Raw genomic sequence first — 15,918 nt, forward strand, 5'->3', positions numbered from 1 at the left:
GGGTCGGAACAAGTTAACAGCGGCTGATGGCCAGCGTTACGTACAAACACTAGTCCTTTAAGTGAGCACCATTTCATAACAATTTAAAAAGTTCAACATTCACATTCAGACTCTCGTTTCAGCACTTTTACAGGTCGGAGAGGAATTTATTTTCTCCTCTCTTGACAAAGTCTAGATTCTTAGCTTTGAGATTTCAACTTTAACTTTTAAAATTGTTAGCCCTTGAAGGGCCTAGACCGATCTTCCGACTGCCAGTCTCCCTTACACAAATCTAACTAGAGGTGTGGAGATCTTCAACCGGTAATGGGGTGACGTGAGGTCAGCACGTCGAAACCCCAGCCGTTGTAGGAGATATTCGTGACCGGGCTGCGCTACTCACTCGTAGCTCCCCAATTACCTCTCGATGATGGGTTGCCACCAGTCCTATACACAGGCCGAGAACCCAGAGACTGAACCCAGGCGGTCTCGAACCCATGCCGTCCTGCAGCCCAAAGCACAGCGCCTTATACCGCACGGCCACGGAGGAGGATATTGAAATACTTAGGTCTAATGACATAAACGTCACTGTTCAGAACACGTGACTCATTATTATTATTTATTGTTAATTCATATTGTATTAATTATATTAACAACTTAAGGATCCTTTACTTTGTACAAGTTCTGTAGTTTATTATAACGCATATTTGTTCCATCATAATACTTGAAATGGAGCGGAAAAAATAATTAATTTAAATTTGAATTTGCACTTAGGCTAGAACCAGAACTAAAATAACATAACTGTAACGTAGTGTCGTAACTAAAATATTAAAATATTCTGTCTTCGTTTAAAAGCTGAGGCTGAAAAGAGGCACTCAGCATACACAAGGACAAAACACAGGACAACACAAGAAATTATACTGTCCATGGGGCCAGTCGCCAGAGCCTCGTTTGTCTGCAGAATGCAGTCCAGGGTGTACTACGTGGAAGTGAGGTTGACAATTGGGCGTACTACGTGGAAGAAGCACCCCTTACACCCCAATAAATCATGGACTGGGGATCCTGTGTTCGATACCGAGCTGAGGCACAGAGTGGTTCGGATACCACTCTAAACTTCAGGTCCAACCCCCGATTAGCCTTTCTGTGCATAAAGTGTGATTAAAACAAGATCTGAAGGAAGGAAACAACCCGAGAACTTAGAAAACTTCCAAGAACAACTTCCTGGAAGTTGAGCTCTCCAAGTAGATAGAAATGGAACACTTAAATGGCACATCTTTCAACTTAGCTCAATACAATGTACTGAAATGTCATATCCTAACAAACCATGTTTCAGAATTTTTCATTACCCGTACAATCGGTAAGGATGGAAACAGAGGGACAGATGGAAGGCTTGTGTTACGGCAGCCATAAACCTTCGGGCTAGAGAGTTAGTTAGTTACAATAGCTTAAAATCTTACATTCCACAAATTAATAAGAATAAATACAGGAATAATACTTCCGAGATAATAAATAAATAAATTCCTATAAAGAACAACGAGATTAAAAATAAATTCATTATATTTGCTTTACACATTTGAACAGAAAAATAAAACTTTTTAAACAGTTATCTACATAAATTACTGAGTATCAACATGATTTAAACTATAATGAATAATAATAAATGCATGATTATTATGTAAAAGCACCAAAAATAAATAGATCTCTGTTCGACAATTACTCATTATAGATTAAACATCCTTGATCGAGAGAATATTATGTTGTGACGAATAACATCTTTTGCAAACCGCGTTTGCTGCAACCAATTTCATTTCACGTTAACGAAATGTATACATTGTATGTAGTGATGCATGCAAGAAGTTTGTGAAGGGAAATGTAAGTCAAACGGTTGGTTATAGCTTTCCTTCTCAGTAGTCAAATTTACTTATATCTCATTTTTTTTTCTTAAGAAAGCTAGGTCAGGGGGCGTTAAGACTCTCCACCAGTACTCGTTACTACGCCACTGGTGGTTTAACCTTAATACCTTATTAATACCTTAATACCTTCGTATTAATACCAGGGTCCTTCAGAGAAAATAGCATTTTGGTATACAACACAAACAACAAATGATGTGTGCAATAAGTTTATTGTACGTACAGAAGCTACATACGTTACTCTACCTTTCCACATATTAGCCTTACCCATTCAAGCACTTATCATAGCGTGATACCAGTGTCTTGATACCGTCTATTGCCGCCAATGTATTCCACAATGTAGTGACAGTGACAGTGACAGTGTGCTCCTCAATCAGCAGTAGAGGGACCCATCTGGCACAGATTTTCTTGTACTGAGGGTGTCGTGAAGAAGAGATCGTGAAATTGCAGGAAAATATTCATGTAGATTGTCCAACACGAAAAGTTGATCAGCCTGAATTGCTTCATCGAACTTTGTCTTCAAGGCCTCTGTAGGTGGAGTGTGGTGTGTGCTACAGTCGAATATTCCTTCTTTCCGGAAAGCATTTTGCCACGACTGATGAACTCAAAGACGCTGTTTCTACATTGGCGACAACCGAAGTACAATGACGGTATCAACATACTGGTATCACACTATGATAAGTGCTTGAATGGGTATGGCGAATATATGGGAATGTAGAGTAAGGTATGTAGTTTCTGTACAAACAATGAATGTTTTGCTCACATTATTTGTCATTTGTGTTTCACACCAAAACGTTCCTTTTTCTGGAGGACCTCGTATTTGTGAACACGTGAATATGAGTTCTGCTAATGAGTTTAAGGAGGAATAGTTGTGAACGACAGCATTTGAAGTCTTGCAATAGAAGCCTATCACAAATGTGATTCCTGGTCACAAGACAGACCAGGATTATCTGCAGCCCATTTTTCAGGTTCAGTAGATGTTTTGTCTTTTAAGTTCTTCTTTCCAGCGAAGTGATCTTGTATGTCCTGAAGAGTTCTACCTTCAGTCTCGGGCAGGAAGAAGTAGAGATATATTGTTCCCACAAAGGAGACCGCTCCGTAAAACCAGAAGGCCCCTGGTAGAGTCATCGAGTGGATCATGGTGAAGTAGACCTTGTTGGCGAGGAAACCGAATATGTAACCGACAGCCCCCGATGCCCCACTGGCGAATCCCCTCACGTCTGAAGTGTACACCTCACCTATCAGGACCCAGGGTAGAAGGCGGATGCAAGCATGGTACAGGAAGGCTGAGAGTACTAGGAAAGTCAGAGGCAACCAAGACATTTCCAGATGCATTTGGTCCCTTAGATGGGCGTATGTCGCAACGATGATGAAGCACATGCCACCACCAAGAGTCGAACCGAAAGCCAGAGGCCTCTTTCCAGTCCAGTGGATCAAGATAACGCAGAGCAAAGTCCCTCCTAGCTCAACGAGGCCTAGCAACATGGTGGCCGTGTACTCGTTGATCGGTGACCCCAACTCGCGGAAGATACTCACTGCGAAAGTCTGCAAGGTCGTCATCCCTCCGAAGTGTCCTATGAAGAAAGACAAGCATACGAGCAAGTAAGGTTTCCAGAAGGTCATCTTGGTGAAGTTACTCAGCTTGTCCATGCAAGAGGGCGGCTGGTCCGAATTCGCTTTCAGTGATTGGACCAGAGCCGAGAATTCAGCCTTGACGTCGTCAGGCTTGACCCATCCTCTCAGCCAGCACAAAACCTTCTGGGCCTCATCCAAGCGCCCCTTGCTTACAAGCCAATGAGGGCTCTCTGGCACAAAACACAGCATGACTATCGTGACCAGAGGCACGGAAACATTCACAGTAGCAACATGGCGCCAGTCCATAAAGTTCCCTAGCAGAAACTGGACAAAGACCCCCAAGATGACGCACATGCTTGCCGTGGCCGACAGGAACCCCCGCAGATGAGGTTGGGAGATTTCGGCAACATACGTGAGAACTGGAGCCTCCAGAAGACCACCACTGAGTCCAGTGAGCACGAGACACGAGTAGAGCATGTAGACGGAGTTGGCGAAGTAGTACATGATCCACGCCGCTATAAGGGGAAGGTTCACAACTATCATAGCCCTCTTCCTACCAAGCTTTTGAGCAATGTAGCCCGATCCTAGACAACCAAGAGGAACGCAGATGTGATTGATACTGCCTGAAAGAGAGAGGAAAGATAACATTTTAGATTCCAGGTCCTGTTATGATAAATTTATTCTGGTTTGTTGGTAACAATTTATATTCAGATGTATTTATATAAGGTTCAGACTCAATAGCCAAACCTCAACAGCCTCCCTGATGGCAGTGGTACCGTCGTCGCCTTGTAATCAAGGGGTTTCGGGTTCGATAGGCACATAGTGGTTCGGATCCTACTTTAAACTGTAGGTCCAGTCCCGATTAGCCTTTCTCTGCATAAGGTGGGCTTACAAACAAAGCAAACAACAACAGACTCAAGCAAAACTTTACTTTTTTGTCAGCAATCTTTATATATTTACTCAACTGTGCATCACATAACTTTTGGAGAGTCAAACAATTATGTTCCCTCTCAAAATTACAAAACATTATAAATGAAGAGCTCGGGTGTAAAGCATGGTAAGTGATGTTTTGGTTATTTTTGAGTTACAAAGTAAAATCTGCCATTCTTCAATTTTCGAATGAAATTGCCGTGTCATACAATTTGCATATGACTCAGTGAAGCCTTATGAAATTGGTATACACAACACGAAAACAATTTATCTGGAATATAGCTTTTAATTTTTAATAAGCTTTTTCCTTAATGAACTCAGAAATGATCAAAATGTTACTTACCATGTTTTACTGCCGAACCCATCATCACGAATAAGGAATTCCATACACAGAGTATATAAATTGCCGATTTTCAAGAGTACGTGACTTCGAAACTTAGCCTCAGCAAGAACAATATTATCAAGAAAAGCTTTCGAATTGGTTGATGTTTTACATTCACAACCTATGTATATATATATTAACCAATTAATTTTGATTTATATCAACTAATTGAAACGTTTTGAAACAGTAATATACTACAAGAAAATACTTCATATCACTTATTCGAGTCTTTCTGTGTGTGTGTCCCGGATATTCTAAAGCAAAACAGAATAAATTGAAAATAATCTTTCTTTAGTCAATAAGTTATTTTATGTTTATCTGAAATCCTTAAAACATAGATACGAATATATACTTTAGCTTGCATGTTTAAAATAGCTTCATTTCTTCAGGTGTTCCTGGATTGGTTTGCAGTAAAGTCACATGTCACTGTGATCAATGTTCCATTTTTAAATGCGGGTTCAGTTCCTGTTACCCTATCTGAGAAGAGCTTACCCGTGCCGTACGAGAAACTTACTTACCTGAAGGGGGGGCTCACAGGCCCACACTTTTTTTATCACTAAAATTCAAGAAACCATTTTGTTATTAAATCACAGCTTCCTTTGTTGATTATATACGCGGTTATTTATTACAAAAATTACCATCATTAATAAAAAATAATAACCAATTATTGCGTGTCATATATATTTTACCATTCGCTAAAGCTCACAAAAAACATAATACTTTTTATTAATGATTTTTTTTGTATAGGGGCAATTGTTTATTAATTATAATAATTACAAAAATTATCATCATTACCAATCAATTTTACACCGTCACTGGCATGAGTGTCTCGAATAACACACATTTAAAGATGGCGCCTGATATATCCACCAAGTGCATTTTGCCTCCTAATTACATTACATGTATATTTTTATGAACAAAAGTAGTGCAGAAATATTGAGAACACTCTAAGAAACAATGTAATTTATTTTCAATTTTTAATAAAAATTTTCACAGTAAAAATCGGAAAATAGATATGCTGGGCTTGATAGCCCCCCGCCCCCCTCGAGTAAGCTAGGGTTAAAACAAGCAAATAACTAATGTACTTTTCTCAGTATTAAGCTTAAGGTAGAATAGGACAATTAAGTCTTTTTCTGGTTTGACGAAGATAAATAAATTTTAATTTTAAATTGACTTTACTAAGTGTACAGAAGTTCTAAGAACTGTCAAAATATTAGGGTACTATTATAGTATGGGGGTGACACCTATAAATCATATATTTCGCACTTTTTTACGTTTCTAACGTACTATTTTAAAATGCGGAACATTTCCTAAGGTGAAATAATGCATTTCTAAGTAAGATAATGTCTATTTCTTAAATTTACGAGTACTTACTGTTACTTGTTATTTCGATTCTGTAACACACATTATGGCGTTGGTGTACTGGTTCATCGCGCGTTGTGTGAGTGTTTTGTCGATTTATGCAGTGTTGCAACCTCGTTCACCGGAAAATACCTACCTTCGTGCCAGGATTTGAAATTATGCTAATACCTCGCAAACCATTGACATTAGCCTCACAAACCATTGACGTTAGCCACACAAACCATTGACGTAGCCCCCCCCAAACCATTGACGTTAGCCCCAAAAACCATTGACGTTAGCCCCAAAAACCATTGACATTACCCCCAAAAACCATTCACGTTAGCCCCAAAAACCATTTTCCGTAAGGTTAGGTTAGGTTAGGTTAAGTTAGGTTAGGCAAGCATAGTTAAAAAAAAATAATAAAAAAATACTCGACACGTCATGTTCTAGTGAAAACACGGCGAGTTTGAAACACTGACTACGGGATTACGTCATCTATTGTGCTCTCGTGCAGAAAGCAAATGGCGGCAGCAGAAACAGCGTGTCGGACAGAGATTTTCGCAGAAAACAACATGTATTCGCATTAAAATGAATCAAAACTACATTCACGAACTTCCACAACGCTACAGAAAACGATTTCCGTAAGTACTTTCTCCTGTAAATTTGAAGAAATCCATCACCCCTATAGTATAATGTTACCAATCTTAGTTCTTGTATAAAACAACATTAATATAAATTATATTAATGCCGACTACCGATTTATTATATTATTGTAAAATCTGTAGTACTGAACTCACATTTAAAGACAGGACACGAATCAATGTGACACGTAACTTCATTGGTAATGAAACCCGAGGCACCTTGGTTACAAGGCAAGTATTGTGTTGAATAGTATCTTATAAAACTTTTTTTTAAAAAAAACATATTGTTACTCACTAAACCAAGATATTTGCTCTTCATTCAGAACCAGCGTGCTATTGTTGTCACTCCCGCCCTGCAACGATGGTATCACGATTGTTGGAAAGCCCAGTGTCATACCGTAGCCAAGCAAAACCATGTTTTTGGCTGAAGACGCCAGGATCTGAAAGAGATGACAAAGATCAATGAACCAGGTGTATTTTAATTCTTTTACACGTAAGAAATGCAAAATATATTTGCCGGCGTGTAAGACGCACCCCAGTTTTGTACAAATTTTTGAGGAAAAAGCTTTATTCCTCAATTTAAAATTAATATGCAGTATTTTAAACATAAAGTAATACAATACCTTTAACAAATAACTTACGTAATCTAACTAGGAAAGAAAACATTTAATCTTCTTCGTCACACACTGCAAGGAAGCAAGATAGAAATCGTCTTACTTAGAACAGAGAAAACTTCCAGAAATGAAGGTAAATAAAAAAAACAAAAACTGAGTATCGGCGTATAAGATTGCAAGCAAAGGAAAAAAGTAAATACGGTGATTGATGGCCAATAAAATATTTATAAAATATATATGATACGCTCATCTGTAAATTATTATGGAGTTTAGATACTTATAAATTTCCTCCGAATATTAGAGATAGTAAAGTAATAATACAGTTACTTGAAAGCCAATGAAATGGGATTTAGAGTGTACAATCATGTTCAAAGATACGTGGACACAAATTATCCAAATTATTTAAATTAATTTTTCTTTTACGGTTATACACGGGATGTTTTGTGTAGGGATGACTAAATTCGGATAATTTTCTATCCGGTGTTTCAAATATCCGGATATAGGATATTCTGATGTCAGGATATCCGAATTTTCCGGATATCAGAATTATCCGGATTAACCGGATATTCAGGTTATCAGGATATTCGAATTATCCGGATATCCAGATTATCCTGATATTCGGATTATCCGAAATGTCCGTATATTCGAATGTGTGCATCATCCGACAGTGTTATCGTTTATCCATTTTACGGGATATCCACATATTCTTTTACTCTTCATTTTCGTATTTCACTGAACGAATTTTCCACAAATCCTTCATCAAATCTCTTATATCCGGATTATCTGGATATCGAAATTCTCCGGATATTAGGATTATCCGGATCGGATTTTGTGACTATCCCTAGTTTTGTACTGATGGTGTCAGTGAAGATATCTATTTTGTTATTGATTTCGTTTCAATTCATGAATCTCAAACTGGGGCCTCTCCCATGGCGCAGTGGTAGCGTCATTGCCTTGTAATCAAGGGGTTCCGGGTTCGATACCCGGTGGAGGCACAAGTGGTTCGGATCCCACTTTAAACTGTAGGTCCAGTCCCGATTAGCCTTACTGTGCATAAAGTGGACTTAAAACAGCAACTCAAACCAAACCAAATGAATCTCAAACTGCACTAATGAATACATTGATGCATAATCAAAGTACATCAATTACTGAACGTGACCGCTCTTACTATTTTGTTGCTAAAATACATATAAAAATGTCACCTAAACAAAAGATAAGTACGAGTAATTTCTAGAAACAAGATAAATACTGATGTTGAATAGCTATGTACTCACCTGTGGCAAAGCTGTTTTAAACGTCTTCTTTCCCACCTCATTTTGGCTTCTATCAAGGTTTTCGTTGTGTCCTCCTTTTGTTTCCTGTGTCTTCCACTTTTCATTCTGCCTTGAAGAAAATCCAATGTTAGTCTTCAGTAGAAACATTTAAATGAAACAGCGATAAGTTGTGAGAGAAATCTACATCAATTTTGTTCCTTTTTATTACACTAATATCTACAGGGTGAGCTAAGAGTCCCATTACCCCGGAGGTATGTGAGTCTGTGCTGTCTCACCTTTCTCACCATGTTACGAGACTGGTTTGTCTCTCAACTGCAAGCCGAAGGACTTACCGATCGCGTCTGGTTTCAGCAAGATGGAGCACCAGCCGTGCGAGAATATCTTAATGAAGTGTTTCGTAACAGATGGATTGGACGTGGTTCTCCACAGTTAGCAGCTCCTCTGAACTGGCCTCCCCGAAGTCCCGATCGTTCATCGTGCGAGGTTATATCAAACAGCAAGTTGCCGGCACGTGTTACCACACAACTAACGAACTGAAATAATCCGTTCGGCATGCCTTTGCCACGATCACTTCCACAATGCTGCGTAGAATTTCACACCGTACCTGGAGGCGCATATTTCTCTGTTATGAAATAGACGGTGTCCATACAGACATTCTAGACTAAATTGTTGTCTGTAACCTCCTCAGATAACATGTCTCATCTCTTATCATACTCGATTTACTTCAGATCCATTACCTTCCCTCGTCGCAAAATACATAAGGGGTATTGGGACTTTTGGTTCACCCTGTATATTTCATAACAAACTGGTCGATATCCAAGAAATAGTCCACAATCACACCGTGAATAAAAAAAATGGGCTGTTGTTACATCGGTTACATAACCCAATACAAGTTTGTCAAATATTTGCAATTGTTAATATGCAAATTACCTGAAAACACTTGATAATAGATTTGTGATGCGATTTCAATTATGCACTTAACTTATTTAATATTGAGAAGAATTGTTATAATTTTAAAATTGGTACATAGGTAAAAAAAATCTAATTCGCATTATATACAATTCTTCTTAAGCACTCAAGCTTAACGCTGGTTTACTGAAACTATTTGATAAAAAATACTACATTGTTTTGCTCTAAAATTTGCTCTTTGTATGATTTAAAATTAATGTAAGATTTCTTGAAATTTTATTATTTATAGGCGTCAACGAAATGTTCAAGAATGCCATTCTTCTTGTTCGAGTGTGATAGATCGGGACACCTGTATAGAAAATCTAAATGTACGATTCTGCTTGATAATAGCATTAAGTAGACTCATAAGTTAAGTTAATATTTTAATTCTATAATAACGGGTTAGGTGATACTGAGCTGAGAGCTTTATGTAACTTTCACAATAGTCAATTGTGCATTTCATATCTGGAAACATTGACGACCAACTAACGATCTTGCCACGGAAGGTCCAAGGCAAAGTCTTGTCATGGGAGTGTGTTTTTGTTGTGTATGTTCCTTCATTAATTTCAACTAACCATCATTCAACCTCATCGTCACAATTAGCCAAAATCGGCAGAAAAGCTACGCTGAATAAAACAAATGTTAGATATAGCCCTATGAAAACAGAAAAAGTTCATTGTACGTAGTTTACAATCGGAATTGATATTTACTGCTTTATATAGCATTTACTTGCAAGAGGGCCGGCAATCAATCGAGTGCGTACAGTAGGATGCATAAGTATTACAAGCAAATTGTCCATCACCATGGTCAAGCCCTTTATGAGAGTTTCAAGAATTGAATCAAAACGCCAAACAAGCTTTTGACAATTTTTGAACTAGCTTACGTAAAACATCTATTCCTTAAAAACATACAGTATGCAACAGAGAAAATTATTGAAAATAGTTATGGACAATTTGCCGAACAATACTTGCGAATCCTACTGTACAATATATAGCATTGATCAGGTATAGCCACTACATTACTTTTGACACGCTGGTGTAAACATTTTGAACAGTGCAAAAAAATATTTACTTTATTTCAATCAGGCCTCCAAAGTATACTTTTTTCTTTGCAACAAAATATCGAGAGAAAAAATCCCGTGATTCCCCCGTTTACTTGCACGTGGAGGTGTTGCAAGTTGTAACGCATTGTGAAACTATGTTTGCGCATGGAGCAAATGATAAGTTTTCCTCTAAAGCGAAGCTCAAACTGGTTAATAAATGCCATAATTAGGCTCGACTTGATATGGTATAACATGTTACGTAAATACCAACGGTAGTGGATGATTTGCAAGACCTCGAGTTTCCTCTATGTATATGGTATCGTTAGGTTAAGGTGGGTAGAAAATAATCAATCCATACATCCATAGAAGGAAATCACATAGCAGACGTATGGGCTAAGCACGCACGTGACAAATGAATTCACTGAATTTTCTGCAAAACCACTAGGACTATACACGCAAAAACAGAATAATTGTAAAGTTGGCAGAAATAATGGTCAATTACAGGGAAGACTGATGAGAAAAAAAAACACTACTCAATTCAACAACATATAGAAAAAAAAAAGTCGAATTACTTTCGGAGCATCTCCAGCGGACTACGCGAGTCTGTCTAGTGGGCCTAGTGGGCGTGTAGAGTCTGAGCAGGGGGCTTAGCGATGGGTTCTGTGTTGAGATGACGTGAGCGGCTCGCTTCGTTGATTGGCTGCTTCGAGAGTTGTGACTCGTTCCGATGCTTCAAATGCATAACGGCCAAAGATGTTCCGGAAATAATCCCCCTCTATCTAAAGAACCTTGGTATGAATCACGCCCATCTTTAATCCGAGGAAGGGCGGAGCCTTCAATTTGGCAACTTTGTAAATCATGACATCAGCTTATTATTAGAGAATGAACGTCAAGACGTAAAAAACTAACAATTTTCTGTAGCTTATTCATCCCGTAAACACTTCACTCGCCCAATTGTATTCGCTAGTGTATTCAACGTTATTTTTCATAAGTAAAGCAGTATAAAGTTGTTAAAAATATACATTGCATTTTTTGAGCCGCGCATACCAGTAAATCACGGAGATTTTCGTACTTTTCACGTGGTGAATCATCAAATTTAATAGCCATCCAATGATGTTATTAATCAGCGACATTGAAGAGCTATAAACATGACATAGAGGCAGACTAATTTGAGACATGTTTACGCAAGAAGCAAATTCCACGCTGACAAAAGTTGTGTGCATGAGGCACCACACGCTAAGCTTTAACGTTACTCGTGTTAAGTACAAAGGTGAAACTGCAAAACACAAACAAAAATTCGGGAAACAATTCAAACTCAGACAAACCTCTAAGTCAGGCCTAACCTAACGAAAACAGTAAAACACAAAGAAATGAACAACGGAAACGTAAAACCTAATTTCTAAACCATGCAAAAGTGTCCCCTTTCTAGTAGGGAGTACATAGTCACAAGAACCCAAAATGCCAATCAATCAATCAGTTTCAAGGAAGGCATTATTTTAGCCTTGTACAGTAGGATCCATGACTATTACCGTGCAAATTGTCCATCACCATGTTCATGCACTTTATTTGACCCAATAAGAGCTTCAAGAATTAAAAGAAAACTCAAAGCAAGCTATTGGCAACTTCTGCACTAGCATACATGAAAATCCATCACTTAAAAACACATAGAATGTTAGAGAAACATTCATGAAAATAGTCATGGACAATTTGCCGAGCAATACTAATGTATCCCATTGTACGTACATATATATGCACGCAAATCAAATGTTTTCACATCCTAATTACAATGTATTGATTGATTGATTGATTTAGTTTATTTTACTTTGCTTTTCTGCCACTTTTGGCTAATCGCGAAGATGTGGATGAATGATGATATGGTGAAAGTGATGAATGGACGTTCACAACCATCCATCCCAGGCCGCGATTCGAACCCGGGACTCCTGGCGTCGTAGCGCGATGTGCTAACCACTCTGCCATGGAGGCCGGCTTACAATGTATTGCGATGAACACAGAAGTGAAAGGGTGGGTGGACAATTGCGATGGCATTTTAAATCTTCTACCAAATTGAAGGGTGACTTAACACCCCGTACAATACTACTTACAAGAGAATTATGTGAAATATTGATATTTTCGAATAGAACACTGATTCCTCTCACACTTTCTCAAGGCTTGAGACTGGCAAATTATGTCATAGCCTGCGAAAATGAAGACGCTGTACAGAAATATTATGTACCTACATAAGATTAATTTTACACTCTGACTGTAATATTCGACCATGGTGGTTTATCTAACTTTAAAGCCAATGTGTTAGATCTTCCATCATTTAAATATTTAGTTTCTAGAGAGCTTCTATCATTCCAAAATGCTAGTAAATAAAATAAGGTCAAACTACTGCACACATTATAAGAAAGTTGCATGCTGCATATGATATGTAAACTTTGCCTTGAGTTTTATGCTTATTTCCAGTTATTTAACGAGAAAATTGAATTCATATTGTTAATACCAGGTGGTTATAATTAAAGTGACGGTGTTCAGAGTGGTACAGCACGGGCTGTAATGAGAGTAGCAGTCTGAAACTTCGTAGATATGCTAATGAAGCAATGCGCTCGCGAATTATGCAAAAAAAAAAAAAAAAAAAAAAAAAGTTCCAATTCTCGCCACCAGGGTAAAAAACGGCGCTGTAAGCAGTCAAAACGTGGAATTTTCCATAACTCTGACGTCAAAGTCGGTGAAATTGCCTAACCATTGTGTGAGCTCCCTGGTTGTTGTTGGTGACGCTTGTTGCTTTTTCCTTTAGTAATGTTCATGTAATTCGAATAGTGAAATTGTAGCGATATTTTATTACAAAGAGTATTGTTTTCTGCGATTTATAGTGTTTTTCCTGTAACTATACCAAGTTTTGACTGCTTACAGCGCCATTTTTTACCCTGGTGGCGAGAATTGGAACTATTTTTTTTTTTTTTTTTTTCATAATTCGCGAGCGCATTGCTTCATTAGCATATCTACGAAGTTTCAGACTGCTACTCTCATTACAGCCCGTGCTGTACCACTCTGAACACCGTCACTTTAATTATAACCACCTGATACATATCTTCCTGGCAATCTTCTGTCCAAACAGCGTTGCCAATTTTCAGGTCTCCAGCCTCCTTTGGAATAAAGATTGCCGTGGATCAAGACATAAAGCTTTCAAGAAACTCTTAACCACCTCTTTTTAGATGTCGGCTAAATTGCTCCCTTACCCCGGAAGACTTAGGAAGATTGCGACATCCAAATACTGGCAGTGTGGTGCAACAGAAGGAACAGCTGATCATATTACCGTTGAATGTAGACTTCATATAAATACGCGTGACTTTCATGAGAGAACTAAAGGAAGCAAGATATTATGGGCCAACACTTTTGAAGAATGCAGCTACGAAAATAATACATGTGGGGCTTTCCATGTCAAAATGCCTCTGAATCTCATTTTTAATTTTTTTTTTAATTAAATTCTTTTGGGTGCGTCAGCACTGAAGCTATTTTGCACCCGTTCACACTATACGGGGTCCAGCCTCTTATCATAACAAAAATAAAAGCGGGTCTGAAAACTAAAACTTCCTTACCTTGGTTAAAAGCTGAGGCTAAAAAGGGCGCTCAGCACAAATATGGACAAACAACAGGACGACACAGAATTATACTGGCCAGGCCAGTCGCCAGAGCCTCGTTAGTCTGCAGTCCAGGGTGTACTACGTGGAAGTGAGGTTGACTATTGGGTGCACTACGTGGAAGGAGCACCCCTTACACCCCAATTTTTAAAATTAAATGCAACGCTGGGACTTTATTTCATCTTGTGAGCAAAAGATCTACATTTGTCATTTGGATAAAAATTCAGTATTATACATAATTAAGTTAGAAAGTAGAAGGAATTTTATATATTGCTCGTTTACTATTTGATTTACTTTTTGTTTGTATTGTGTGCACCCGTGACACCAAGAAACAATTAATTCTCCTTTAACTCTTACATTTCCCCTTCAGCTCTACTAGAATATTCGAAGGTCACTTACCTTCTCTCTTATTCTTAAATAAATTTTTTCATCACTTCAAAATTCACGGATACTATTAAAATTAATTTCTTATTAAGAGGCAGTGTATCATTTGCCCCACCCGTAACACAAAATTGTTCACTTATAGCACTAAATCTGGGAAAGTATTCTAAGGGTAGTTATGTTTAATCAACAGTGTTTAGTTTCATATTTCATTGCACAGAAACTGTAAGAAAAATGTTGCTTTAACTGTCAGTAGAATAGTTACTTTAATGCCACTGTGCGTCCGACCCGTGACAATAGAATACACCATAGCCTATACTAAACAATTATAGGCCATTAAAGAAAACATATTGTACTTACTATAAAATTGTGATATTGTAAAATTATAAAATCTTTTACAAATGTAACTGATGCATAACTTAATAGCTAAAACCAAATAAATAAATAATAATCGTTCCATTGATTTTCTTCACACAAAGTAATTTCCTTCTCAAGCATTCAATGTTACAATTCTATTGATAACCCGTAAAGGATGAACCCTTATACCCCACCATTTACACTACAATAGTACATGGTAATATAGCGTTAATTACTAATTTGTAGCAACAGATTATGGAAAAGCAAGTATTCCGGCCTCCGTAGCGAAGTGATTATCACAACGCGCTACGACACCAGGAGTCTCGAATTCGAATCCCAAGCTGGGCATCGGTGTTCTTTGTCAATTGTCTTCATCAATTTCATCAACTCATCGCTCATCCTCGTATTCACGATTAGCCAAGTGGCAGAAGTAGGTCCGAAGCGAGGGGGCAAGGGGGTGTTGTAGCCTAGTGCGCCATTAAAAGTTTTTTTAAATCACTAAAAATATGCTGCGAAGAAATTTACATTTGAAATTTTGTTTCCCACAGTTGTAGTAATACATAGCGCGTTTAAAATATGTTTTCCAAGCACTAAGAAATAACTGAAATATTCTTAAATATGCTGATTTTTTTTTTATCAGAAATGCAAACTACGAATCTTTAAATATAGCCTATATTATTATTTAATGAGGTCTCCTTTGTTCGGCCTCCCCGATGGCGCAGTGGTAGCGTCGTCGCCTTGTAATGAAGGGGTCCCGGGTTCGATACCCGGTGGAGATGCAAGTGGTTCGAATCCCACTTTAAACTGTAGGTCCAGTCCTGATTGGCCTTACTGTGCATAAAGTGGACTTGAAACACCAAATCTCCTTTGTTTGCCCATTTCAAAATTATTAGGGTGTATAAATAT

General features: G+C 38.1%; 1 protein-coding gene across 2 annotated transcripts in view; it reads right to left on the reverse strand.

Moving 5' to 3' along the window:
* Window positions 1-1,037: 1,037 nt before the first annotated feature.
* The window catches only part of LOC145996162 (facilitated trehalose transporter Tret1), a 40,282-nt gene continuing 25,401 nt past the window's right edge, over window positions 1,038-15,918 (reverse strand). For both annotated transcript variants that reach the window (XM_083132511.1, XM_083132513.1), the window contains exons 2-4: window positions 8,644-8,748; window positions 7,051-7,195; window positions 1,038-4,084 (exon numbers count right to left, since the gene is read on the reverse strand). In XM_083132511.1, coding sequence (XP_082988637.1) covers window positions 2,796-4,084; window positions 7,051-7,195; window positions 8,644-8,748 — 1,539 coding nt within the window. In that variant the 3' untranslated portion in view covers window positions 1,038-2,795. The remainder of the gene's footprint in view (window positions 4,085-7,050; window positions 7,196-8,643; window positions 8,749-15,918) is intronic.

Source organism: Lepisma saccharinum, chromosome 12, assembly GCF_977018435.1.
Source record: "Lepisma saccharinum chromosome 12, izLepSacc3.1, whole genome shotgun sequence".
NCBI lineage: Eukaryota > Metazoa > Arthropoda > Insecta > Zygentoma > Lepismatidae > Lepisma > Lepisma saccharinum.